At 49.5% G+C, this 25824-nt stretch overlaps 1 protein-coding gene across 1 annotated transcript; it reads left to right on the top strand.

Annotated features, from left to right (window-relative positions):
* Positions 1 to 3665: 3665 nt before the first annotated feature.
* Slc6a19 (solute carrier family 6 member 19) lies at positions 3666 to 23677 on the top strand. Its single transcript, XM_036207464.1, has 12 exons — positions 3666 to 3867; positions 11304 to 11444; positions 12612 to 12749; positions 14829 to 15010; positions 15340 to 15450; positions 15786 to 15898; positions 19329 to 19457; positions 19596 to 19752; positions 21107 to 21311; positions 21429 to 21588; positions 23167 to 23329; positions 23474 to 23677. Exons 1-12 carry the CDS (start codon positions 3666 to 3668, stop codon positions 23675 to 23677), a joined length of 1905 nt encoding a protein of 634 aa, XP_036063357.1.
* The last annotated feature ends 2147 nt before the right edge of the window (positions 23678 to 25824 follow it).

Below are 25824 nucleotides of genomic sequence, written 5' to 3'. Positions count from 1 at the left end.
GTGTTAAGTGAAAATCAGGTATAGATATTGGGACTTAGGAGGGAAGCAGGGATGGAGGGAGGGACAGAGTGACCTGTACACTCAATAGTGAACTAAGGGACAAAGAGGAATCGCTGTGTCTTTTCCAGTCTGGAGTTGGAAACGCTCTTCTTCTCAATAGAGTAGGCATTGTGTTTATAGAAAAAAGTGTCACTGAGAACATTAACTAGCAACCTGCTCCCAATTGCTGGCACAGGGCCACTGGGGGGCTGTTTGATGGAGGCCATTCTGCAGGACCCTTGGCAGGGCCCTGTCCCATTTGCCCCAGATCACCTCCTCAGCTCAGGTGCTGAGGGAAACTTCCACCTTTTCTGGACATTGAGATTTGAAGACTGCGGTGACAATATTTTCTGCAGGTTTTAATCTTTTTTTTTACTTTCAAATGCTGCTCTAGTAAAAGCAAAAAGGCTCACATGGCCACCCCACCCTCTCATTTGCAGTCCTGAACTGTCCCAGATTCTGGAAAGGAACTTGCTTGTCTGGAAGGCCCTGTGCAGCCAGTCTCCTGCAGTCCTGCTGAGCTGGCCCCGTGGACATGCTAAGAAAGAGGCAAAAACTGGAGAAGTTACTTGGGGCTGGATATTTGGAAAGGGACCCACAGATCTGGATTCACCAGCCTTGGGCACCAGCTCGGGACTCTGGCACACTGTATGTGATCAGTTTGCTTAGAACCTGTAAGCTGTATAGCCTGGGAAAGAAACAGCATTGTGCAAAAAGAGAGACCTGGGGGGGGGGGGGGGGGGTCAAGGGGATGAGGCCTGAGAACAAGCTACAGAGCTGACTGAGAGTCAGGCAGGTAGCCCCTTGCTGACTACCTGGAGGCTGGTGGTCTCTGCTGATAGTGACGATGGAGAATTCTGAGCAGGAAGCAAGATCCTGTATCAATATTTGGGCAATGCAAATGCTGTTCTGGGCTGTTCTACACCTGAGGAGCTGAGGTCATGGAAGGCTGCTTCTGGACTGTGCAAAAAAGCAGGGGTACCATGAGACCCTTAATAGTGACATCACAGATGGCAGCATCTGCCTAAGTCTCACTCCATGCCCAGCCAAAAGGCCAGATTCCCCAGTCTGTAAAAGCTTGGCTCTGACCCCAGACAGCTGCTCCCGATCTCACTAGGGTTGTAAGGCAGGAGGGACACCTGGCATCACACCTTCAGTGGATAAGGCACACACAGGGTTGAGGAGGTGTTCAGAAAACAGGTGGTAATGAGAGGGTCCCATAAGGCTCGTAGGAAAATCCCCATCTGGACCAGTCCTGGCACAGAGCTTTGCCTGTCCACTCAGCCTGGGCACCAGCCTTGCAGCCAGAGTCATTTCCGCCATTTTCTCGGGAAATGACTGGCATTAGCTTGTGTACAACTCACTCACAGGATGTAAGGCCTCTGCACTGATCACGTAGGCTGTTGCCCAGGTGACATGACTCCATATCCCAGTTCCTCTATCTTATTTCTTTTGTGGAAGCGTCTAGAAGACTTGAGGAAAGGAAAAAGTCTGGTCTGTTCAGAGAGGCTTGTATGGACAAAGTCCTTCCTGCCTCTTCCATAGACCTCACACTGCGTATCCAGAGCAGGCCTGGGACCTCACTGTAGGCTCCTTGCTGGTCTTCTGGGCCAGGCTACCTCCCTTTCCCTCTACACGCTGTCTCTCATTTCCTGTCCCCAGATCTCACCACCTGACCTGGGTGTCCCATCCTCTATGTCTTTGTATTGCTGTTTCTATCTCTGTCTCTCTATTTCTCTGTATCTCTGTGTCTGTCTCTTTGTCTTTATTTCTGCCTCTTTCTATCTCTATCCCTCTGTGTGTCTGCCACCATCTCTTTGTTTCTGTCTCTGTCTTTCTATGTCTGTCTTTGAATCCCTCTGTGCCCCTCTGTCTCTGTATCTCTGTCTTGGGTGTCTTCATTTTTCTCCCTGTGTATCTCTCTTGGTCTCCATCTGTCCCACTCTATCTCTGTCTCTGCAGGTCTCTTTTGGTCTCTGCCCATTTGTGTGTCTGTCTCTGTTCCTTTGTCTTTATCTCTGTCATGTCTCTTTGTCTTTCAGACTCTTCCTTCATATCTCTGTCTCTATCTTTGTCTCTCTGGATCTGTTCCTGTCTCTAGCTTTGTGTCTCTTGCTCTCCATCTCCATCTCTGGCCCTTTCTTCACCCTCTCCTTCTGTAGGCAGGATATTCCAAATGCAAACTTTGTCTCCTCTCTGGCCTCCACCCTATCAGAGTTTTCCAGTGTGTTCGGCCAAAGGTCAGACCCCTGAACTTGCTCCGCCCTGAGTGATACCCCTTTCCATCTCTGTTATTCAGGAACATCAGTGGGAGCTAATGTAGGGGAAGCAGAGAAAGCTGGGCTTTGGGGCTTTATCATCTAGTGGTATGGTCACTGATGAAATAAATAAGCAGAGGGAGAATTTAAAAGTCCTATTGTTTATTTTTAGAAGGAGAACAATTTAAAGGAAGAAAGATGACAGAAAATAAAAAGTCCTGTGAGTTCTAGGAAGGTCATGGGTGGCAAGGACATGATGTGGGGGAGGGTGGATAGCAGAGTCTGGGGAAGGCCCCCCTGGAGAGCTGACCCTTGAGGCTGGACCAAGGTAGGTGGGAGGGGCATAGAGAGGACTGAAGGGGGCATAGGGTAGCATTATCCTTTGCCCTCAGGAAGTTCAGAATAGTTCCCAGGGGTGGACAAGTCATGGGGTAGGCAGGAGAGGCAGAGGGGAGGTATTCAGAACAGAGGGCATGCCCCACCCAAATCCTACCCTGCAAAGCTTGCATGACATGAACCCTATCTCTGCTTCTGGTCTTAGTTTAGACATAACCCCTGGGAACTTTTCCTTGGCTTTCTAGCGCATTACCCTCAACCTTTCCTGGCACCTGGTAGCTGTCCTTGATGCGATACTGGCTTCTCTGCTGGGGACAGGGCCTCGTCGTCATCGTTGCCTGGCATCAACACAAGCAATCTCCTCATCCGCTAAGTGCTCCCTGGAAGAACGGAAATCCTGCAGGGCTCCAGATGCTGGGGTTAGCCATGGGTCCTCTGAGGAGCATTTGGAACCAAGAGCTGTGCCAGGAGGAACCCAAGCCATATTGTGGCACTTCATGTGAGCAGCAACTATGGAACAGGCCTTCAACCACCTTCAGAAAAAATTATGGGGTGGGCAAGCCCCTGCTCTGTTTTCTATAGGAGGAACAGGTTTCTGGGAGCTCTGGTGGTCTGGGGAGAACCAGCAACCTGCTGGTCAGCACAGGACAGCAACAGACACCATCTATTTGATTTTTTTGGTAGGGGTCCTTCTTTCTTTCCTGGGGAGTGGGTCTGGCACTGCCCCCCTCCACACCTCACCCTGGTCTACGTTGGGGTTTGTATAGGGGGAGGGGTGATCAGACCTTCCACAGGACCTCCTGTCAGTGTTTGGAGGGGGTGGCTTAGCTGGTTGGGCTGGGTGCCTCTGCAGATAAGGCATTAACAGCACTGTGGACGCACCCTGTGGATCTGCTGACGCCTCCTTTCAGCCCAGGTGCTTGGGGTGAGGTGCCAAAGGTTCTCTATAAAGAGCCAGGACTCCTGGCCACCACCACTTGCCCTCTGGCTGCTGAACTGCCTGTGTGTGCCAGGCCCAACCCAGCGACCACCATGGTGAGGCTTGTGCTACCCAACCCTGGCCTAGAGGACCGGATTCCATCTCTGGATGAATTAGAGGTCATTGAAAAAGAAGAGGCTGACTCCCGGCCCAAATGGGACAACAAGGCCCAGTACATGCTCACTTGTGTGGGTTTCTGCGTGGGGCTGGGCAACGTGTGGCGCTTTCCCTACCTATGCCAGAGCCATGGAGGAGGTAGGAGCTGGGACTCAGGTTGGGGCATGGGTGTGGTATGGGTTGAGGCTAATGTAGGAGCCCAAGACTAACAACATGGACCAAGGATACAGGATGGACATTTCCCCAGGATTCAGCACCTAAAAGGGTTATAGATAAGGAAGGAAGAGGTAGGCCAGTGGTCTCACATTGTTAGTGAGAGACATATGCGCCTCCCTCACCATGTGAATTGGTGGTTTATGTGGGGCTGCAAACAGTCTCCCCCTGGAGATGAGGATGGTATAGCTAGTTCCTTGAGTTGAAACCCCTCCCTGAGGGTAGAACACTCACCCACTTTGCAGGAGGTTACTGTATGGTCCAGTTGGAAGAGGGAGAGTTGGGATCCAAAGGATGACATGACCCTCAGAGGATAGAGGGTGTGAATGGAGCCTGTCTTGTTGGACTCCTGGCTGGTCCTGGACCAGCATGCACCAAGCATAGCTGCCTTACTCAGTGACTCACAAGCCTTGTGTGGCAGTCTTTAAAAGAACATTGGCTTCCCCAGCCAGGTCCCATGATTTCCCAGCTGCATCTCCCTTTCAGAGAGACCCAGACTCTGACCCTTGTTCCACTGAAGGTGGTCCACAGCACACTTCCAGGTGACTCAGGAGGGCACAGCTGGGGCACAGAGACGACAGGTATAGCTGCCCCATAGGCTCCTACATCACGGAAACTTCTGCCAGTTGGTACTCCAGCTTTTTAAATCCCCAGCCCCACAAGGGCTGCTGCACCTAGGAAACACACACACACACACACACACACACACACACACACACACACACACACACACCACAAATTCACAAACATCCGTGAGCTTTCCAAGGAACTTCTGCCTCCTCACCTGGAGCCCAGGCTCTGCCTTCCTAATGTGGTGCTGTCAGTGGTGCTATGGACAGGTCTGGCTGCTGTAGAAACTGGCTCTGCTGGGCCTGGGGTGTGCCACAGGTGGGGTTCCAGACATTCTCCTCTTAAGAGGGATTCTCTGACTCAGGAGCTTTCTTTACTTCCAGTTTGTGTAGACATACACTGGCATTGTGATGACAAGTTGTCACAGCTACTGTGCTGCTGTGTAGATGTGTAGGCTGGCCGTTTATGACTCTGCCAGGACCTTTCACTGAGGCCAGGCTCCACAGCAAATGAGAGAGCAGACAGTCCCAGGTTTTGCTATCCAGTTGACCTAAACAAAACTGGCCCAAGGCTTTCCAACCTCCTGTCCTTGGATCCCCTCTACTTTCCCAGGACCTAATTTGGATGTAGAGACCCCCACAGCAAGCAGTTTCAGGTCAGAAAAACAGACCCTGGCCTTCCTCCAACTTCCACCCAGGCAGGGTACCCTCAGGCTCCCCTACATTCCCCGGCTCTGCTTTGTCACTTCTGTGCCTAGGAGAGAAGGGCTGGGCTGAGCCTGCCCACCAGGAATTGTTCAGGATTTCCACAAAAGAGCTGTGTCTAAGGTCCAGGCTTCTGTGGGAATCTCATGGGGATTCCCAACACCTGAGATCATCTCGTCTCTGAGCTAACAATGTCCTGGGGACCTTGGGGCTGTGGTGCTGCCACTGGCTGTAGGTGTGTGGTGCAGTGGTCTGTGGACCAGGCAGGATTATAGACTTCTGTGCCAACCCTGGGAAGACAGGAGGGAATGTGCTGAGAAGGCTCTGGCCATAGCCTCGGTTCCTGGGTCACACTGTCCTGAGCTTTGACTTCCTGAGAGGGCCTGGGCTTAGGTTTCAGAGAGGCAGCTCAGGTAAAGTGGGGAGAACACCTCTTGGAGGAGCCATGTGTCTTTGGGCCATTCTGGCCTGTGTTTCCCACATCCTCCATAGGCCAGACAGTCACCCAGAAGAAAGGGAAGTGTGTGTTTGGGCTAGGTGGACTCAGAAGAGCAGGACCCAGAGGTGGCCCTCCTGATCTGAGGCCTGGCTTCTTGTTCCTATGACTTCTTACAAGCAGTACTACTACATGGTAGATTTTTTTTTCTTACCTGAAACTCTGGACCCTGGCAGAGAAGGGCTGTAGTTGAGGCTAGCCTCATCTAGCCTCCAGAGGAAACTTAAATAGACTTAGAGAACTAAGGGTCTCCCACAAGCTCTTGGGGGACAAGAGACTATGACAGGTATTAGTAGCAAGGGGACAATGGACCTGGGTGGTGTCCCTGGGGATCCAACACTCTAGACTGTATACTCCGATATCCTGCCTCCTGATAGTTCTCAGGTTTGTCAGCTACTTCCAGCTCAGCATGGACCACTGAAGCTGAGCAGACACAGAAGCAGGCAGCCCTGGCTCCCCTGCAGCTTTACTCTTGGGAACTTGGACTGTCCACCAAAAATTATACAGACAGTCACCAACTTTCACAGTGAACCTGGGTGAGATGGACTGCTTTGGGCCCTTTTCCTGAGGACTGTGTACTCAAGGTAGTGTAGACATACAGCAGTCCAGGATCAGACCACTGGCACTGCAACTTTTGTTTTTTTAAATGTAAATACTTGTGTTTTGTTGGTCTTTTTTTTTTTTTTTTTAAAGATTTATTTATTATATACACAGTGGTCTGTCTGCGTGTCTTCCTGCAGGCCAGAAGAGGGCACCAGATCTCATTACAGATGGTTATTAGCCACCATATGGTTGCTGGGAATTGAACTCAGGACCTCTAGAAGAACAGTCAGTGCTCTTAACCTCTGAGCCATCTCTCCAGCCCCATGGCACTGCATCTTGGTCCTAGTGTTCACATGTGTGAAATGGAAAGAACGTGATGGGGGATAATAAGGCTGTCTCCAACACTGAGCCTACTTGGGGGCTGTACTTGGTAAACCCAAGGAGCTCATTGGGCCGGTCACATGCAGAAGAGTGGGCTAGCCTTGGTCAGCTGGGCCCTAATACTACATTTTGCACATGGAAGTTACTATATCTACCCAGGATACCCTGGGCATGGTTGTCCATCTATGTCCTGGCCCTGGCTACAAGCCTTGGGCTACTGGGGAACCCACCACTCTTGTTCTGTGTCCATGTTGGGTGACATGGGTGCTGGCCCAGATGCTGCCTTCCTTCCAAGGACCAGGTTGGCCCCCACAGAATGTTCCCAGCCTTTTCCATACATCCTCCAGTGATTCTCCACCGTGAACCCATGACTCCCCCCCCCCAGTCTAGTCCTGATGACCTTGTGTACTACCATGTGCAAGTATGTGCAGCACACACTGCTGCTGGAAAAAGGAAAATGGGGTGGACTCCACCTGCAGCACTTGCCTTCCCCCTTCTAGCCCCTCCTCCCCTCTCCCCTCTCCCCTACTTTCCACTCATGACTAAAGACAGAACTGGACCTTCCTTCTTCAAGCTGCACTTTCCGTTTCCGCTCAGCCCCACTTTGCTATGATCTCTACTGGTGTTTCTCTCTGTGTAAACAGCAAATGCCAAGGACTCTGGGCAGCACAAAAGGCCTTATCTCTGGAGACCTTTGGACATTAGTCTCTGGTGCTCCATCCTGGAGCCCCAGCTTCCTCCTGTCCAATACCTGTCCCCTCTTCCTCTGCCCCCATACCTGTGGAGAGGTGGCACATTAGCTCAGAGATGAAGATCCTATCCAGGACTGGGACTCTGTCACCGTCCACAGAAGCCCAGGTCTTGTATCAAACTTGCTGCTCTGAGCTGGGGACACCATTTGGGCCCCACCCCAGGAACCTCCAGACTATGGTCATCTGACCCACCCCCACATGACTGACTCCCCTGTGTGGGGCACAGAGAAAGCAAGGCTGGCTTACCATCCTTGGTTCACTTACTTGGTCAACCCTAGGGCTTATAGAGAAAGGAGAACATCTCCCTCTCTCTTTCTCCATCCCTCTCTGTCTCTTCCTGTATCTGCTTCTCCTGTCTCTGCCTCATCTTGTCTCTCATCTGTCTCTGATTCTCTGTGTCTCTCTGTCTCTCATCTCTCTCTCCTTGTTTCCTTCTGTCTTTCCTTGCCCCTCTATCTGCTCTAGTCTCTTTGTTTCTGGCCCTTCTCATGTACTTCCTTCCCCCTGTCCCTCTCTGCCCCTTTCTGCCTTTTTCCTTGACTTTCTATGTCTCTGTCTCTTCCTGTCTCTGTCAGGTGGGATGATTGAAGCATAATCCTAATTAGTCTTAACAATAAAAACCCAGAGTCAAATATTGAGGGTGAAAGCTGAAAGATCAGAGCAGCAGAGCAGCCAGCCATTAGAGATTTCTTACCCCTAATCTCAAACTGAATAGGGGGATCCTGTCTCTACAAATCTTCAGACTGAATGGGGGCAGATCCTGTTTCTACCCACCTTATATTTTTGTCTCCCCACGTGCTGGGATCAAAGGTTTGAGCCACCACCACCTGGCTCTATTTCTTTTAGACTATTTCAATCTCGTGTAGCCCAGGCTGGCCTTGAACTCCTGATCTTCCTGTTTCCTCATCCCAAGTGCTAGGTGATGGGTGTGTGCCACCACTGCCTGACCTCTATGGTTAACTAGTGGCTAGCTCTGCCCTCTGATCTCCAGGCAAGCTTTATTTGTGAGAACACAAAGTATCATACAACAGATGATGGTGCCCTGGCCTGGCAGAGATAAGGCTGCATCCTGTGTGGTGTTGGGATGTTGTGATGTCTTCGTGTTCTTCTGTGACAGGCCCAGGAGTCTGTGCCAGAGACACCTGGGCACGAAGGGATATGACATGTATGGGACCATGGTGGGCTCACAGCTTTTTTCTCTGGACCTTTCCCCAGGGACTGCCATGAGTTCTAGCAGGACAGAATCACAGGTCAGTGGCTAGAGGCTCTTAAGTGTTGAGGGGAATCCAGGCTGCTCTCGAATCTGGGTTCTTAGGCCATGGCTTCAGCTTGAGCTTTGTCCTCACAGAGCCTCACCGAGAACTTCGATTGAAGCAGTGGCAATTCTCAGCCTCAGTTCTCTCCCTATGTTCTTCTAAAAAGAAGGAATATGATGATGTTGGGAGTAAATGCATATGAAAATCCTCCTAAGCCTTGTGATTTCTCCAAAGCTCCTGCTACCTCTTCCTCATCATCAGCAGTCTGGTGCTGGCTTTCCTACAAGATACATACAAAGATGAAACCTGGCCTTCACGGACACAGCACTTTCTGTAGGGCAGCACCCGTCTATCCTTATTTTAAAACAGTCCCCAAGTACTTAACTGTTTAGTCTGTCCATTGTCATGAGGCATGTTCTGGGATAGGTCATCTTCTGTCTGGTTCGGCCCAACACTGGCCTACCACTGTTTCTAAATGCCCACACAGCAGCATACTTCCAAGGATAATTCTTAACAACTCAAAATCTGAGGTCAAATGTGATAGCTAAAGTGTCCCCTCAAGTGCAAGGGGATTGTGATGGGAAGATTGCCACTGTAGGTACAGAGAGGCTTCATGTTTTCTGCTCTCAGCTCTCCTGTGTGAGAAAAACATGTTTCTTAAAATGTACCTCTTTGCCATTTTTAAATGTCTTGTTCAGTGGCTTTAAGTACATCTACGTGTGCAGTATCACTACTGTCTATCTCTGGAACTCTTATCCTCTCCAACTGAAAATGTCCTTGTTATCACCACCCCATACTGCTTCCTACCCCTGTAATCTCTGTTCTATGGTTTCTGTGAACATGTCATCTCCAGGGACCTAATGGTAGACCATTTGGGCTTTTGGTGACTGGCTTTTGCCTAACTTAACAAATCCCTCATCTTCATCCCTGTGTCGAAATCTCACCGTATGGGTGGGTCATGATGTGTTTATCCACTCAGCCACTGAATGGTGCTGATGTAAATACAGGCATTGAACATCTCGTTGGGGTTCTGCTTTCTCTTGGGTACCTAGAAATGGAATTGCTGGGTCATGTTGTGGTTCTATGTCTAATTTTTTCCCCAGGAATGACCCTATTGCTTTCCATGATGGTTGCACTGTTCTGCCTTCTCAACAACAGTACTGAGGGCTCTAGTCTCCCCCTCTGTGTGAGCTTATAATTTTCTTTTCTGCTTTTGTGGTGTGAGGTAGTATCATAATTTGTACTTAACATTCTCTGCATGCTCAGTGATGTGAGCATCTTCTCAAGTGTTACTAGAATCTGTGTGTCTTTTCTGGGTCAACATCTCTTGGGTGTCTGTGACCGTTTTTAAGTTGGATTTTGCTTGAATTTTGTCCTCTAAATATTCTGAGAAATTTAATACCTCAATGGACTAATAGTTTGCAATTTCTTTTTCCTGCTCCACAGGTTGGCTTCTCACTCCGTTGATGGTGGTGGTGGTTTTCATTCTTTTTCTTTCTTTCTCTCCCTCCCCCTTCATTCCCTTTCTCTTTCCCTCTCTCTTTTGAGGCAAGGTCTCTACACAGTCCTGGCTGTTTTGGAAGTCACTACATAGACCAGGCTAGCCCAGAACTCACAGAGATCCACCTGTTAGGATTAAAGGCATGTGCCACCATGCTCAGCTTTTTTCTCTTTTCAGATTTACTCAGTTGCTATGTGTGTATATGAGCATTCTGCCTACATTATGTACACATGTCATGTGCATGCCTGATGCCCATGGAGGTCAGAAGAAAGCGTCAGATCCCCTGGAACCGGAGTTACAGGTGGTTGTGAGCCACCATGTGGGTGCTGGGACTGAAGAAACCTGTTGCAAGAGCAGCCAGTGCTCGGTCTCCTTTGAGCACCTCTCTAGGCTCAGTACTACTATTTGGTATACATTATGTAAACTTTTCTTACTAACATAGTTCTTATAGAAATATAACTAATACACGGGATACCACTGAAGATTCTTAAAGCGCAGGAGAGACACACTTCCTAACATTAGAGCTGGTAGGTCTATAGCACAGATGAGGGCAATGTCGCCAGTAATTTGAGACCATCATTGTACTGATTACACTTTGAAGTAAAGAACACACGCCAGAAACGGGGCTGCTCTAAGCCGAAGAGTGCTTGCTTCTCCTCCTGGTCGTCTACCATCACCAGCAAAGACATCCCTTCCCTGTTGCTGACAGCTGATTTAGCATTAGTTGACCGTGCAGTGACACGCCATCCCCACAGCAGCTGCTCTCAGAGGTTGTAACGCTGTTCCTCTGTTCCTGAGGCTCTGGTCAGTGAGGGGCCTGGGGCCGACTCATCCTCAGCCAGTAGACGCCCTGTGCGTGTTTCTGGGTTACTGTCAGTGAGCAGGGTGGCACTGTCACATGCTTTGCTTAATGCTCTTCAAACCAGCAAGGCATGTTAACACATGTGAGGAGATAGTGGAGACTGTTCAGCTAAGGGATCCTTCCAGGCTGTGAAGTCTGCTGCGGCTCCACTCACATGGCTAACCACTGCATACCAGCTCTGTTCAAGTGCCATAGGGGTGTCGGTGGCAACTAATTGTTAGAACAAAGGTTTTGAAGTGCCTGTCCCCAGGTGTTGTCCTTACCTGTAATAACATGTCCTACTTCTTCCCATCCAGGAGCCTTCATGATCCCGTTTCTCATCCTTCTGGTACTGGAGGGGATTCCCTTGCTGCACCTGGAGTTTGCCATTGGCCAGCGGCTACGCAAGAGCAGTGTGGGTGTGTGGAGCTCCATCCACCCAGCTCTGAAGGGTGTAGGTGTGTATTAATGCTTCCAGCTGGCCTGGGGTTTACAGGGCCAGTCTAGTTCCTCCTTGGCTTTCACAATCAGTTCTAAGCTCTTTTTCTAACAGAGACCCTCAGGAATCCTTCACTAGAATCCATGGGAGTCTGGGTTGCAGCATCTAGGCCAGGCTACTCATGGTCATCAGGGAACAGACAGACCAGCAGAGGTCGCCTGAGTTCCCACAGCCCAGAACACAAGGAAGATCTAGATGCTAGGTGAGAGCAGTTAATCCCACTTTCCTAGAGCCTCCAGGGCCAGAAGGTGGAGCTGGTTTCCTGCTCTGTCCACTCCTACACACTCAGCAAGGACACCCACTACTGCCCCCAATCCAGATGTGGTCACTCATTTACAAACTCTGGCTTGGAGACAGTCTCATTAAGAGGACATGGCTCACTGAGAGCTCAGAATGCAGCTCAGTGGTGTGGGCTCTCCAGCCAGGGAAGAGAAGGGCAGGGTCCATGGACAGAGAGTTCAGATGTGTTTATACCAGAAGCCCAGTGCTGGACAGCCCATAGCACACAGAGGCCGCTGATGTCAGGCCCTTCCTGCCCCTCGCATTCCACCCACACCCCTAGTCTCTGGCTCTTACACTTTCTCTCCTCCTCTTCCTTCTTTTTCTCCTTCTTTTCACACATACTTGGATTTTAGTTTCACAATCCAGAAAGCAAGTTCATGAACTGCTTAGAGGTCAGCCCGTTGTCCCAGATGCTGAGTCATCACCTGCTACGATCTCTGCTTGCCTCTCTCACTCATTCTTGGCAGAGATTTTCCCGAGTCTACCCACCTAACTTTGGCTTGGGACTTGCCAAGTGGGCCTCCCGAGTCAGATCCACCCCCACTGAAACCGTCAAAAAGCTGTTTGCAAGGGCTCTATGACTGCTTGCCTGGATACATCTTTAGGGGCCACAGGCAGAGCAGGCAAGGGCGCAGAGTGCTGGCAACTCTGAGAGAGTCAGGTGATCATTCAAGCGCTGTCACACTTCTAGGTCCTGACTGGGCTGGATCTGCTCTGCAGGCTGGGAAGCAGCCCCCTCCCTGGGTCCTACTGTGTCCCTGGGGTGGGACAGCATAGATGGGTATCCATGCACTCACCTGCTAGAGATACCTGTACATCCTCCACAGTGACATCCCTCCCACAGGCATCGCCTCCATGTTCACATCCTTCATGGTGGGCCTGTACTACAACACCATCATCGCCTGGGTCATGTGGTATTTCTTCAACTCCTTTCAAGAGCCTCTACCATGGAGTGAGTGTCCACTCAACGACAACCGGACAGGTGAGCCCTTGGCCCTAGACAGTGGAATGCAATTGCAATCCCCCTGTCTCTGTCCCATCTTGTCTCAAACTGTTGCAGCATGGTGTGTGGGTTCATGTGGATCTGTGGAAAGAAAACTCAGAGGCATCTTAAGAATGAGTTTAGCCTTTTGAGGATGCAGGGGGATCCAGTTTCTAAAAACTGAAACACTTTCCCTTTGCCCAGGGCTATTTTATTTTTCTCTATATTAACACTTTAGCCAGTTGATTTCCATATGTTCAAAACAATCTGAAAGAAGCTCCCAAAAATACAATGCTAAGTACAAATTCCCTGATTCATCAGGTACCACAATTTTCTGGGTTTCCTAAACCAAGTTTTGCATAGGCCTTTGTATACTTGGGAGACTCTGAGACAAGATTCACAGAGGGCAACAAGAGAAACAAAGGGTGTCTGCTAAACAAAAAGATGGATTAGGGCTTGGTGCTACTCTCTGGAGCCCAGGCCAGGTGCAGCCCAGTGGGAGTACAGCCACAACATCTGACATGCTATAGCTTGTAGAATGGAAGAAATCATACCAGATGTCCTTTCATTTTGTAAGAACTGAATGTTTAGAGACCAGAGTTAGCAAAAACCAGAGCACTCTAAGGCATAAAAATTCATGTTGCAGGGGCTAGGCAGATAGTGTAGTCAGTTTAAAGTATTTACCATAAAAGCATGAGGACCTGAGTTCAATACCAAGAACCCATATAAAAAGTCAAGCACATGTCACTGTAATACCAGTGAGCTGGAAAGCAGAGACAGGAGGATTCTAAGGCTTTGCTGGCCATCCAGTCTAGCCTACTTAGTGAGCCCAGGTCTCAAAAATAAGATGTTTCAAAAAAATAAGATGGATAGTTCCTGAGCAATGATACTCAAAACTGATCTCTGAATCAATTTTGTGTGTTCAAGGTATGTAAACCTTCACACACCTGAACCTGCACACACATGAACACACATCCACAGACATACCTATTACCTCAACATTTGGCAGGCTGAGGTAAAAGGATTGCTACAGCTTGAGGTCAGCATGACATATACTGTGAATTCCAGGCTAGTATGGGCTTCATTATGAGACCCTCTCACAACAAAACAGAACTGAAATCCACAGTCCAAGAAGAAAGCCTTAGACATGATGATGTACTGTGTTTCACACTGCTCACATGTCTGAGACCATCAGGAGAAGAGCCATGCATGGAACGTGTGCAGGTGGTTCCAAGTCACCAGCCAGGGTACAGGGCCTTGGTAGGAGACTTTTTGCTTCCCTTCAGCATGTTCCCTGGGTCTCTGCACAAAGAGGCCACTCTGCCACAAGTGTCCTTTGCCACCCCTACCTTCTCAGGCCCCTGTCCTCTGGATACAAATAGGCATAGATCTTGGCCCGTGACCTATAGGACATGTTTGGCTCACAGAGACACACACAGCTGCAGAGGGACATGAGTAGCCTGTTTGGTAACCATTGTCCTGACTGCCACAGAGTAGTTCTGAGTATTCATAGGAACCCTCAAAATGGGCTCCTTTGGTCAAAGGACAAGCCCTCCCTAGGATCTTGGTTGGTCTCTTACAGTAGGAGAGCCCTAGCTGGTTCTTTGAGGAAGAGGTGCCCATCGTAATGTGAGATAACATGGAGTTAGATTTGATGTGCATGGCCATGGCCACAGAGTCCCAAAGACCATCTGCTGCTTCAGAGGTGATAGGGGTCTTCTTCCAGGAGTCAGGGAGGAGCTAGTGCTCAGAGGCCTGGGTCCACACCAGAGTCCAACAGCATCTCTTAGCAGACTTCACATAGATGGGCACCCATGTACAAACAGGTGTGTATATGCACATATATGAGAGTGTGTGGTATGTGGATACAGGTGTGTGGGTGTGAGTATGTTCATGAGTTTCCATGTGTGTATGTGAGGCTATATTCATGTGCACAAGTGTGTTCCTGTTGTGAATGCTTCAGACACCGGCTAGGTGTCTGCCACTTAATGTTTCCTGCAGCCGTTTCCTTTGGTTTATTCCTGGCTTGTCCCCGCGTTTGACCCACAGTTTGATGTGTGTGCTCATCTGCTTCTGCAGGCTATGTGGAAGAGTGTGCCAAGAGCTCTCCCGTGGACTACTTCTGGTACCGAGAGACTCTCAACATCTCCACTTCCATCAGTGATTCAGGCTCCATCCAGTGGTGGATCCTGCTCTGCCTGACATGTGCCTGGAGTGTGCTGTACGTGTGCACTATTCGTGGTATCGAGACCACTGGAAAGGTACAGTAGACAGACGAGCATGCAGCTTCTCGTCACCAATCTTGAGGGTCATCTCTCCTTACACACATGAGACCTAGGTTGGAGGCCAGTTGATTTTGTGCTGTCTGAGATGCCTTTCAAGCACACACTATAAAATCTAAGATTAATCCAAGATCTCTCTCCAATTGAATCAGATAATAAGAGAAAATTGGAAAATGGAAGAGTGAGGCCCAATCTCCCCTGCACTGAGTTGGGGTGACCTTGGCAGAGGGAAGGTCTGCCCTGTTTTCCTTGTCTGACCTCTGACCTATATCCCACATGGTGTCTCCCTACTCTACTGTTCCTCATAGGCTGTGTACATCACCTCCACTCTGCCCTACATTGTGCTGACCATCTTTCTCATCCGAGGCTTGACTCTGAAGGGTGCCACCAATGGCATTGTCTTCCTCTTCACACCCAATGTGAGTCTCTGCCATCTACCAGCAGACTACCCCAGGGCTTCAGAACCCACGGAAGAAGTTCACGCTGGATTCTCTTGGCTTTAAGACCAGCTTCTTTCTATATGGTGACAGCCAACTGTCTGATGCCCAGGCCAGTGCCATGGCCAAGAAGGGCCTGGCAAGGGGTCAGCCTACTCTTGGGCCATTAACTTATGTACCCTGGATGAGGATTGTTGGGTGGCTTGACTTTTTCCCTCTGTGTAGAATGACATCCACTGCTGGGGAAGGAGCTAGCTTCTTCCTTAGTGGAGGGTGTGGCCTGGTCCCTGTAGTCACAGCTAAGTCCCTGTATGCAGATTACAGAGCTGGCCAACCCAAACACGTGGCTGGATGCAGGTGCCCAGGTCTTCTACTCCTTCTCACTGGCCTTTGGAGGCCTCATCTCCTTCTCCAGCTACAACCCTGTGCAGTGAGTATGGAGTTGGAGGGAGGGCCCTCAGGGATAGGGGTTGTGGGGCCCCTAGGAGCACCTTGGTGCTGGAATCTCAGTTTCCCCGTCAGACCCTGAGAAATTCTCCTGTGCACTTAAGAAGGAAAAGAGGGAAGGTGCCTTCCAAAGCCCAGCACCCAGTACTGGTGTTGGCCAGTATCACTCAGCAGTTGTCCTCTGACCAGTCCTGTCTAAGTGCAGAACAGGGCTGACAGGAAAAGTAGGCACAGGCTTTGAGAGGCTCTCCCTTGCTGGGTCCCTGGATGATCTCTGCTGCTTGGTCTAGTATGCTCCCTCCTCCACTCCCAACTTGATGCCTACATTGTTCCCAGCCTGCCTCAGGACTCCAGGCCCCAGATATATCGGTGCCCTCAAAGCCTACCCTGAACCCAGGTCAGATCCTGAAGGCCATGACCCTGCCAGCTTCCAACATGCATCCCTTCCTGACACCTTCTGGAAAGGTCCTAAGCTATGAAGACCCCCCAACATCCATGGAGGATGTAGGTGGTGTTTATTGTCTTCCACAAAGGCTTAGTGAGCACCAGCCAGGCTTGGTGCAACCAGACCTGTCCTCTGTGACCAGCAGTGGGTCAGGGAAAGCAGTGGAATCAGATGCTTTGGGGTGATAAGCCCAAGAGAGAACCACCAGAGCTGGGCAGGGAGTGGGTGGAGGATCCTGGTAGATCAAACAGAACTTCATAGGCTCAGGGCAGGCAAGCCCAAGGAGAGACTTGGGCATCAGACAGAGGTAGAGCAGAGACAGGGCCTGACAGTAAGGGCAGGTCTGCAACAGGGATGGCACTGGGAGAGTCTCTTCTTGGAAGGCATGGTCTATGGTCTCTGTGGTCTGGGAGCACAGGCCCTTTAGAGGATATGCTGGATCTGGGTGGATGGGAAGGTGCTCCATCTGGACCATGCCCTTTAGTCACTGACTGATGGGTCCCAGGCTTCAGAAGGCCTCCTCTGGTTCCATGGAGAATGTTCTAGAAGGCAACCCTGAAAGCGCCAGTGCAGGTGGAGCCCGAGTGGATCTGTGGGTGAATTATTTTTATGACACTTTTTTTTTTTATAGTCCTGACAGTTTGTAACAGCCAGGCTCAAAATGTCAACTGTTAACTCATCACAGAGACCAAGAGGGCTGTTCCTTCTCACATGTGTGTAGACAATCAGTCAATAGACTGTTATAGGTCACATGAAATACAGAACACTGGGCTGCAAACAGATACTACACATGTGTACACTTAAATTCTGGCCAGACAGCACTGGAGAATTCTTCACTCTGAAACCACATACTCTATTAGACAGGTTGTTGTTGTTGTTGTTCTCCTCCTCCTCCTCCTCCTCCTCCTCCTCCTCCTTCTCCTTCTTTTTTAATTAACATTTTTTTCCTTTATTTTACATACCAACCACAGTTTCCCCTCCCTCCTCTCTTCCCATTCCCTCACCCCCTCCCGATTCACCCACTCCTCCTCCGGATCCATTCAGAAAGGGGCAGGCCTCCCATGGGCTTAAACAAAGCATGGCATATCAAGTTGAGGCAGGACTAAGCTCCTCCCCCTGCATCAAGGCTGGGCAAAGTAATCCAGCATGGGGAACAGGTTCCCAAAAGCCAGCTAAGCGCCAGGGACAGGTCCTGATCTCACTGCTAGGAGCCTTACAGACCAAGTCATACAACTGTCATACACATGCAGAGGGCCTAGGTTGGTTCCTTATGACATTTTTATTCTATTTGTATTTCATGCATGCGTTCACTCACCTGAGTCCAATGGCCTTAGTACATTCACACAGTTGTGGAGTCATCACTGTTATTCCTTCTAGAGCGTTTTCATGAGCAGACACTCCACTAGTAGCAATTCCGTTTCCGCCTCTGCTTTGTCTGAGTGTTTCCTGTAGGTAGAACTGGTGGCATGGAATGGGTTTCCTGTTTCTCACTGTCCCGATGCTTCCCTGACGTAGAATGTGTTAGTGCCATGGTCCTATGTGGCTGGTTGACCACAGCCAAACTATGCTTACGCATCCACCTGCAGGGACTTGGCTTCCACTTTTATAATTGTGATGGTGCTTGTGCCGCATGTGCTGTTGCTGTGTTTGGTGAATGCCTCGGAGGAGACATGCCAATCTGCCACTCTCATGGCTCTTCCTGACCAGCCATCGCAGGACCCACCAGGCTGATCTCCACAGCACTGCACCACTACAAGCTCCCCCCAGTTGTGCAGGGTGGCCTCAATTTCCCTTCCTTGCCAACTTCTGTGTTTGGGGGGCAGTCTTCCTTTCAGGTGGGGTGTCATGCTGCAGTTTGACATACACGTTTCTGGTGGCTTATGTACTCTGCTTTTGATACACCATGGGCAGCAAGATGACAGCTGTATTGGGGGTTGGGGTGGGAAGACTGGAGTAAGATCAGGGTATATTCAGGATGTGCTGAGTGTCTCCATTTGGGACTCCAGAGGATCCAATCAGGAAGTCAGTGTGGGGTAGAACAGTGCTGAAGGTAAGGGCCAAAGCCTCAGGTCAGCCCCCAAGCTGTGGCCACATCTTCCATGACCCTGAGAGTCAGGAATGCACAACTCTGTGCTGCGTCAGTGCATAAACCCGGGACTCTCAGAAATACATCTGGAACCTGACCCTAGAACATTTCACCCTGTGCTGTGGATAAGCATCCATCCTTCTGAGGCTCACAGACTTTGCAAGGCCAGATGGCTAGGGTGGCTCTATTCTGCCCCAAATGCCAGCCAGAATGGTCAAGTCCCATCTGGAAAATTCTAGGATCTCTTTTCCTCCTTTTTATCTCAGGCAGGTAGCCCACCCAGCCCTGGATTCTCCCAGCCTTGGGACTATAGACTGAATTGCTTTCATAAATACTAATTCATAATCGCTCTTATAAACAAAACCTCATCATTAAAGAGGCCTGGGTTAGGAGATAAGTTTCAAGCAGTAGAGAACCTGACTTGGCCTCCTTCTCTAGCCCAAGGGGACTCTGCACCTGGCAGTGAGAGGTCAGGACCTGTCCCTTCTGTGAGGCTAATTACTTGCCTCAGGCCTAAGGTGGGATTTGATTCTAGAAATCTCCAACTCTTGTTATCCTGGGCTTTCAGAGGGTCTCCATAACCGTGCTCTATGTGGGTGGGAAGATTAGAACACAGTAAAGAAGACAGCAGCTTGGTTCAGGGTCAGGACACAGCCCTCTGGTCACTTTGAGTTCTCAGTGCCCACATGTGCCCAGGTGACAGGACCTGGGTTCTCCTATATCACAGTAGCCTTTCACTCATTGGTGAGCACCCAGGAACCCAGTCTTAGCCCTGGACACACTGGTTCTGCTGTGCTGCGTACTGACACCCAGCCAGGGGACATATGTCCTCATCTGTGAATCAGCTATGTTGTCCTGTGGTGACACCACTCTTGTCCCCAGCAATAACTGTGAGAGGGACTCTGTGATCGTGTCCATCATCAATGGCTTCACATCTGTGTATGCAGCCACCGTGGTCTATTCCATCATTGGCTTCCGAGCCACTGAGCGCTTTGATGACTGTGTCAACACGTGAGTTGCCACCCTAGCACCTTGGGCTGTACCAGAGGGCGTGCACATAGACCCCAATCCTCTTGCCCAATCCTTGCTGGTTCAGCCTTTGGGAAGCTCCCACTGAGGACATGCAACAGCCCTTTTCATCACTCCCAGGAACATCCTGACTCTCATCAATGCGTTTGACCTGCCCGAGGGCAATGTGACCGCAGAGAACTTTGAGGCCTTTCAACAATGGTGCAACGCCACCAACCCTGAGGCTTATGCACAGCTGAAGTTCCAGACCTGTAACATGAACTCCTTCCTTTCTGAGGTAGGTGTGGGTAAGGGGAGGGATTCTCTTTGGTCTTTGTGAGTCATACACAGGGATTACTCAGTTAGCATCTTACCCCCAGAAGTGGCAGAAGTTAAAACTCAGGCAGGAGGAAGGAGCCACTATCAATCAATCATGACCCTCCTGGCACTGGTAGGACTTGACTCCTCCAGCCTCTCAAATCAATTATATAAAACACCCCCTGCTCTCCCTTCTACCCCTCTCATGCCCCCCCATTCTTTCTCAGATTCATGGCCTCCTTTTCTTTGATTGTTTTATATACATGTATATATAGCTTATCTGTATTATATATATGTGTGCATATAATAGATACATACACATATATATCAACACAACCTGCTTTGTCCATTTACTGTTGCTTGTATGTATATTACTTCAGGGATGATCAGGTTGATCCAACGCTCTTGGTATTGGATAAGTATCTAGGGGGCTTATCTTTGGGGAATTCTAATTCTCCTGCTCTCAGCATGTCTTAGTTGCCTGTAATTCTTTGTTTAGGGGTGTCTGCCTCCTTTCCTTCTCCTCTCAAGTGAGATTTAGATTTCCCCTATCTCAATAGCATGTCTATTGGTGGTGTTCTTGTTTGGATCTCATGTAGGCAGGTGTCATGGGGGCTGCTTCCTTGTCATAAAAGGCAATACCACAGCTGATTTCCTGGTCCCCCAGCTCTTACATCTTTCGGCCCCCTCTTTCATAATGTTCCCTGAACCTTGGGTACAGAGTTGTGTTGTAAATGCATCTACTGGAGATGGGTACTCAAGATCCGTCGTTCTCTGCATTTCGGTCAATTGTTTTCTGTAGTGGTCTCTATCTGATGCAAAGGGAAGTTCTGAGTGAAGAGAGGTGAAGTTATCTGTGGGTATAAGGATAGATACTCAGCATGTAGTTAGGAAGTATGCCAGTTTAGTAAAGTAGCGTAAGTTCTTCTTTTAGATCCAGGACCTCACTAGTCTGAGGGATTTGGCTTAGTCCAGTGCCAGGCATGATTTCCATCCTTTTGAATGGGCCTTCAGTCCAGTTCAACAGTTGGTGGTTAATGTCAAGAGATGAATGCCACTGTTGAGCCTGTAGGGAACATTGCTGTGGTTCACAAGCTGAGGAGGACCACTGTTTGCTTTCCTCCCTTGGCAGCTTGCTCAGTAACTTCGGTGCTATGAAAGCTGGTCCTTGGGGAGGAGGTTTTCAGGTCATATCCAGCTGGACTCCTCTGAGTCCTGTGTCCAAAGTGCATGGTGTCCTCAACAATAGGGACTTATCTTCAGCCTCTGGGAAGCAGTCAAGGGAGAGGAAGGAGAGGGACAGAGAGCTCAGATGACCTTGTGTGTTGCTGCAGGGTGTGGAGGGCACAGGCCTGGCCTTCATTGTCTTCACGGAAGCCATCACAAAGATGCCAGTGTCCCCGCTCTGGTCAGTGCTCTTCTTTATCATGCTCTTCTGTCTGGGCCTCTCGTCAATGTTTGGGAACATGGAGGGTGTGACTGTACCCCTTCAGGACCTCAATCTCATCCCTAAAAAGTGCCCCAAAGAACTGATGACAGGTATGTATGATGCCTACTGTCTAAGGGAGACCTGCTTACGTTCCTCATGGCGGTGGTGGGTTCAGGCCTGGGTTGAGCAGCCTTGAAGCCACAGCTCTGCTCCCTGTCTGGCCACAGGCCTTATCTGCTTGGGGACGTATCTCATCGCCTTCATTTTCACACTGAATTCGGGACAGTACTGGCTCTCCCTCCTGGACAGCTATGCTGGATCCATCCCTCTGTTAATCATCGCCTTTTGTGAGATGTTTGCTGTCGTCTACCTGTATGGAGTGGACAGGTAGGAGGGGCAGCTCTGTGGCAAAGGCCATCTTCAGCAGGAGAGCTGAGTTGCAGAATCCTTGCTAAACTGGGCCAGCCAAGTTGGGATAAGGGAGGTGGGCATGCCATGGCACAAAGCCTTCACTATTGTGCAAGTGAATGTAGTCTTCCTTCATAGGAGTGGGCTGGCATTGGCTTAGTCCTGGAACTTGGTTCAAGAGGTGGAGAGAGGCAAGAGGATGAAGGGTTGGCCTTGCTGAAGCGATGCCTCCTTTCTTACTAAAAGTGATCTAAATAGTACCTCTAACTCCCAATAGTCCCTGATACCTATCCAAAGACAGGAATTTGTAGGTGTACTAGAAACTGACTTGTAGTAACTTTAGGTGTGGAGAAGAGAATGCAAAAGAAAATTCAGACACATCTGGTTATACAACTTTATATATATATACGTAAAAAATCTAACTCTAAATATAACCTTCAGCCTGGGCCCCAAGAGCAGCAGCACTGGGACCAGAACAAAGGTAAGGGAGAAGGTGGGAAGTGAGGGAGGAGAGGGGATACGTGCAAGGAAGCAGGACTCAGGCTCTGTAGGATATGGACTTCACATGTCCTGAGGCAAGATGGAGCTCAGTGTTATTCATCCACTTGGGGTCTACATCAGGGGTACCTCTGGAATTGTGAATAGGCCCTTCTAAGGGGGAAGGTGGGCTCAGCAGCTATCTAAAACTCAGGCTTGACCCAACATCTCAGGACATCATTACCATTGCTGGGCAGGGATTCAGGAAGCTACATCTTCAGGAGAAGCTGTATTGCAACCACTCTAGAATGATCTGTCAGTATCTGTTAAAATTAAGTTGATGTAAGCTGGAGATCCTGTTTTGGAAAACCCATTTCAAGTCACTGAAAAATGAAAGTCCATATGGGACACGGACAAGGTTACATCAGCACGAGGGGAGACCAGATTCTAATAGGCTGAGAAAGCAATGTGGAGGCTGAGGTGCACAGGGCCAGCCATGTGACTTTTGTGATGTTTGGGGGCATCAACAAGGAATGTGTCAACTGAAACGTGGTTGTGGATAGCACATGTGCAGTGGTTTGAATTCCACAGCACTGTGAGTAGCATGGGGAGGTGATTGCCCAAGAATGTGAAGAAAGGCCATCAACATATGTCTCATTCTGATCACAACAAATCCCTGTCTGCTGAAGGGAGTTCTGCCACAGAGCAGGCTTTGAGCAGGTCTTGTGGGCGTCACCTAACTTCAGGATGCTGCTGCCCACACAAGGGCTGCTGAGGAGGGAGCAAAGTCTGATGACCCACTGTCCTCATTGTCCATGACACGAAATGCGTGATAGGAGATCTCTGAGGATGAATTCATGTCAGAGTGCTGTGGGGAGTCCAAGAAGCTTGGGTGGCAGCTGCTGACAACCTAGGACCCCTCTACTCAGGCACATCTTTGCCTGCAAAGTTAGGGGACCTTAGTCAAGAAAAGGGAAGGCACAATATCCTAAGATGACAACCATTGTCCAAGACAGAGAAAACTGGCCAGCCACCTGCCTTCATGCCACCAGTGACCCTGCCCTCTGACCTCTGCTACAGGTTCAACAAGGACATCGAGTTCATGATCGGCCACAAGCCCAACATTTTCTGGCAAGTGACATGGAGAGTGGTCAGCCCACTGATCATGCTGGTCATCTTCCTCTTCTTTTTTGTAGTTGAGGTCAACAAAAAGCTCATGTATAGCATTTGGGACCCTGACTATGTAAGTGCCCAGGCAGTGGCTGGGTGGAGAGGGAGGGGACCTGAGGAGGAAGAAGGCAGGCAGTGGGGTATATGGGCAGTGGAAGGTGAGATCATGGGGATTTGCAGACCCTTTCCCCATCTGTTCCTGTGCATTTCTCCCCAGGAGGAGTTTCCAAAACTGCAGAAGGTCGCATACCCCAACTGGGTGTATGCAGTGGTGGTCATTGTGGCTGGGGTGCCCAGCCTCGCCATTCCCTGCTTTGCCATCTACAAGCTCATCAGAAACCGTTGCCAGAAGTCTGGGGACCAACACGGGCTGGTCAATACGCTGTCCACAGCCTCTGTGAATGGGGACCTGAAGTACTGAGTGGGCCTAGTCTGTATAAGGCAGAAGATGGTGTGTGGAGGAGGGCAAGAGGCAGGACCCTTGGGGGAAGTGGGCTGGAATGTGTGTGAATGTGTGAGTATACATACATGCATTCATATGTCACATAGATGTGTACACAAGTGTTACACAAACATGTGGGGTACATAGGCATGTTTATGTGTATATAGCAGTTGCACACATGTATATATAGATGTGTATGTACATTTGTGGTACATATGCACAAATGTGTATATGTGTAAGTATGAGTTTGTGTATGTATGTTGTGCATATACACTGGAAGGTGCCTATATATTTGTGTATACACGTGTATATGCACATGGGTGTTATCTGTATGTTTATATATATGCTCATGTGTTAATGCATATGTGTGCACACATGTATATATATTCACACATATACATCTATAGATATGTGTATATAAATATATAAACATGCTCTCATAAACCTATGTGCATACATGTATGTGTGTATCTTCACATGTGAATTTTATGTATTGTATATGTACATGCATGTACATGTATATACACTTATGTTTGTGCATTGCATACAGATATGTGCACATGCCTATGCTATCTTTGTACAGATGGCACACGTGTAAAAATGTTTTTACATGTTAATGATGGAAGTGCCTACCACTCTGAGTTGCCCTCAGCTTGCCCTCACTGTAGGGCTTAGACTACCATCTGGGGACAGACAAGGCTCAGGACCCACCTTGTGCTGCAAATTCCTGGCAGAGAGCCAAAAGGGAAGCTGTGGAGGCCCCAGGCTGGTCTCCTTCCCTCTGAGTGGGAGGTAGGAGGTAAGGCTATGCTGCTGGCCTGGCTCCTGGGCACATTGTCCCTGCCCACTCCCAGCTGATCCCCTGCTCCTCACTGTGAGTGCTGGACAAGGCCCCTGAATTGGAAGTCTGGGCCCTTGTGCTCCTTAAGAAGAAGTACAGGAAGTTGATGGACTGGCAAGGCTGGGAATTGTCTCAGTCAGACCCAGCACACCCTAATCCGAATGCCTGCTTAATCATTGTTTACTGAACAGGCTGCTGAAGTGGGAGCCACCCTGTGCACTTCTGAAGAGGGCACGAGCCTGTAAATCTTTAGCCAAATATTGGGAAAGGAGAATTACAGGGTAACTCAGCTGTGGCCACTGTGTCGAGGACTCTAAGGGTCCTGGGAACCCAGGTGACTGTGAAGCCAAGAAGTCCTCAGTTTTACAGTAGTCTGTAAAGCCACAGAGGGTCATGCCTGTCCCTTTCCGCAACAGGTTGGTGGTTTCTGGGCTCACATCCTCTCTTAGTCACAGGTACTTAGGACTTGGAATGTCTATTGCACCAAGCTACTGCCATCCTCTTTCCATGGAAAAGACCAAATTTAAATAGAACTGGACTTCCTGAGAATTCTCACAAACAAGGTTGAGAAACTGTGGTGGGCCCAGATATCATGTGTGTTCTTCCTACTTGGTGACACCAGTCACATTTCACCCCCCACAAGATGCAGCTTCTATAGTTGAAACATGGAGTCCTCTAACCTGGTACCCTTCTACACACACTGATCACCTAGATGCCATGACCTGAAGAACCATGCAGGGGCATAGGAAGGTGGTTGGCCCTGAGGGAAATATGAAGGGTCTCACACTGGTAGTTTCAGTGGGTCCCACCTCTGGGCCTCTGAAGCCTCATCTGGAAAAATACTGATTGGTGCCCATCAATACATGCCCTGTGGTGTGCATACTGAGGGTTCCCATGTGGCTCTGTGTGGCCTGGATGGAGGCCAACCAAATTGTCCACTATCTCTGGTCCATGCCTTATGTTTAGGTCTTGTGTCTCTGTAAGTGTGACAGAAATCAAGGTTGGTTAATGGGTCTAAAATATATCTTTCTCAATAAAGCACTCCAGTTTTGTTCTTGGGTTAAGAGTCATTATCAGGCATAGAAGTCACTCAGACACAAAAGGGTGAGCAAGGCCCATGGCAGGCACCAAGAACTTGCAGGAATGATGTGGTCAGTAGGTACAGCCCTACCTCTCAGACAGTTCTGGATTGGAGGATTTCTCTAAGAAGGCTCCTACAGCCCAGAGGGACAGACGAAGCCAGCACTGTGGCAGTGTAGTCTTACACACTCTATTGCCTACTGGC

Source organism: Onychomys torridus, chromosome 15 (genome assembly GCF_903995425.1).
Source record: "Onychomys torridus chromosome 15, mOncTor1.1, whole genome shotgun sequence".
In the NCBI taxonomy this organism is placed as follows: Eukaryota; Metazoa; Chordata; class Mammalia; order Rodentia; family Cricetidae; genus Onychomys; species Onychomys torridus.
This window is presented reverse-complemented; position numbering and strand designations above follow the sequence as displayed.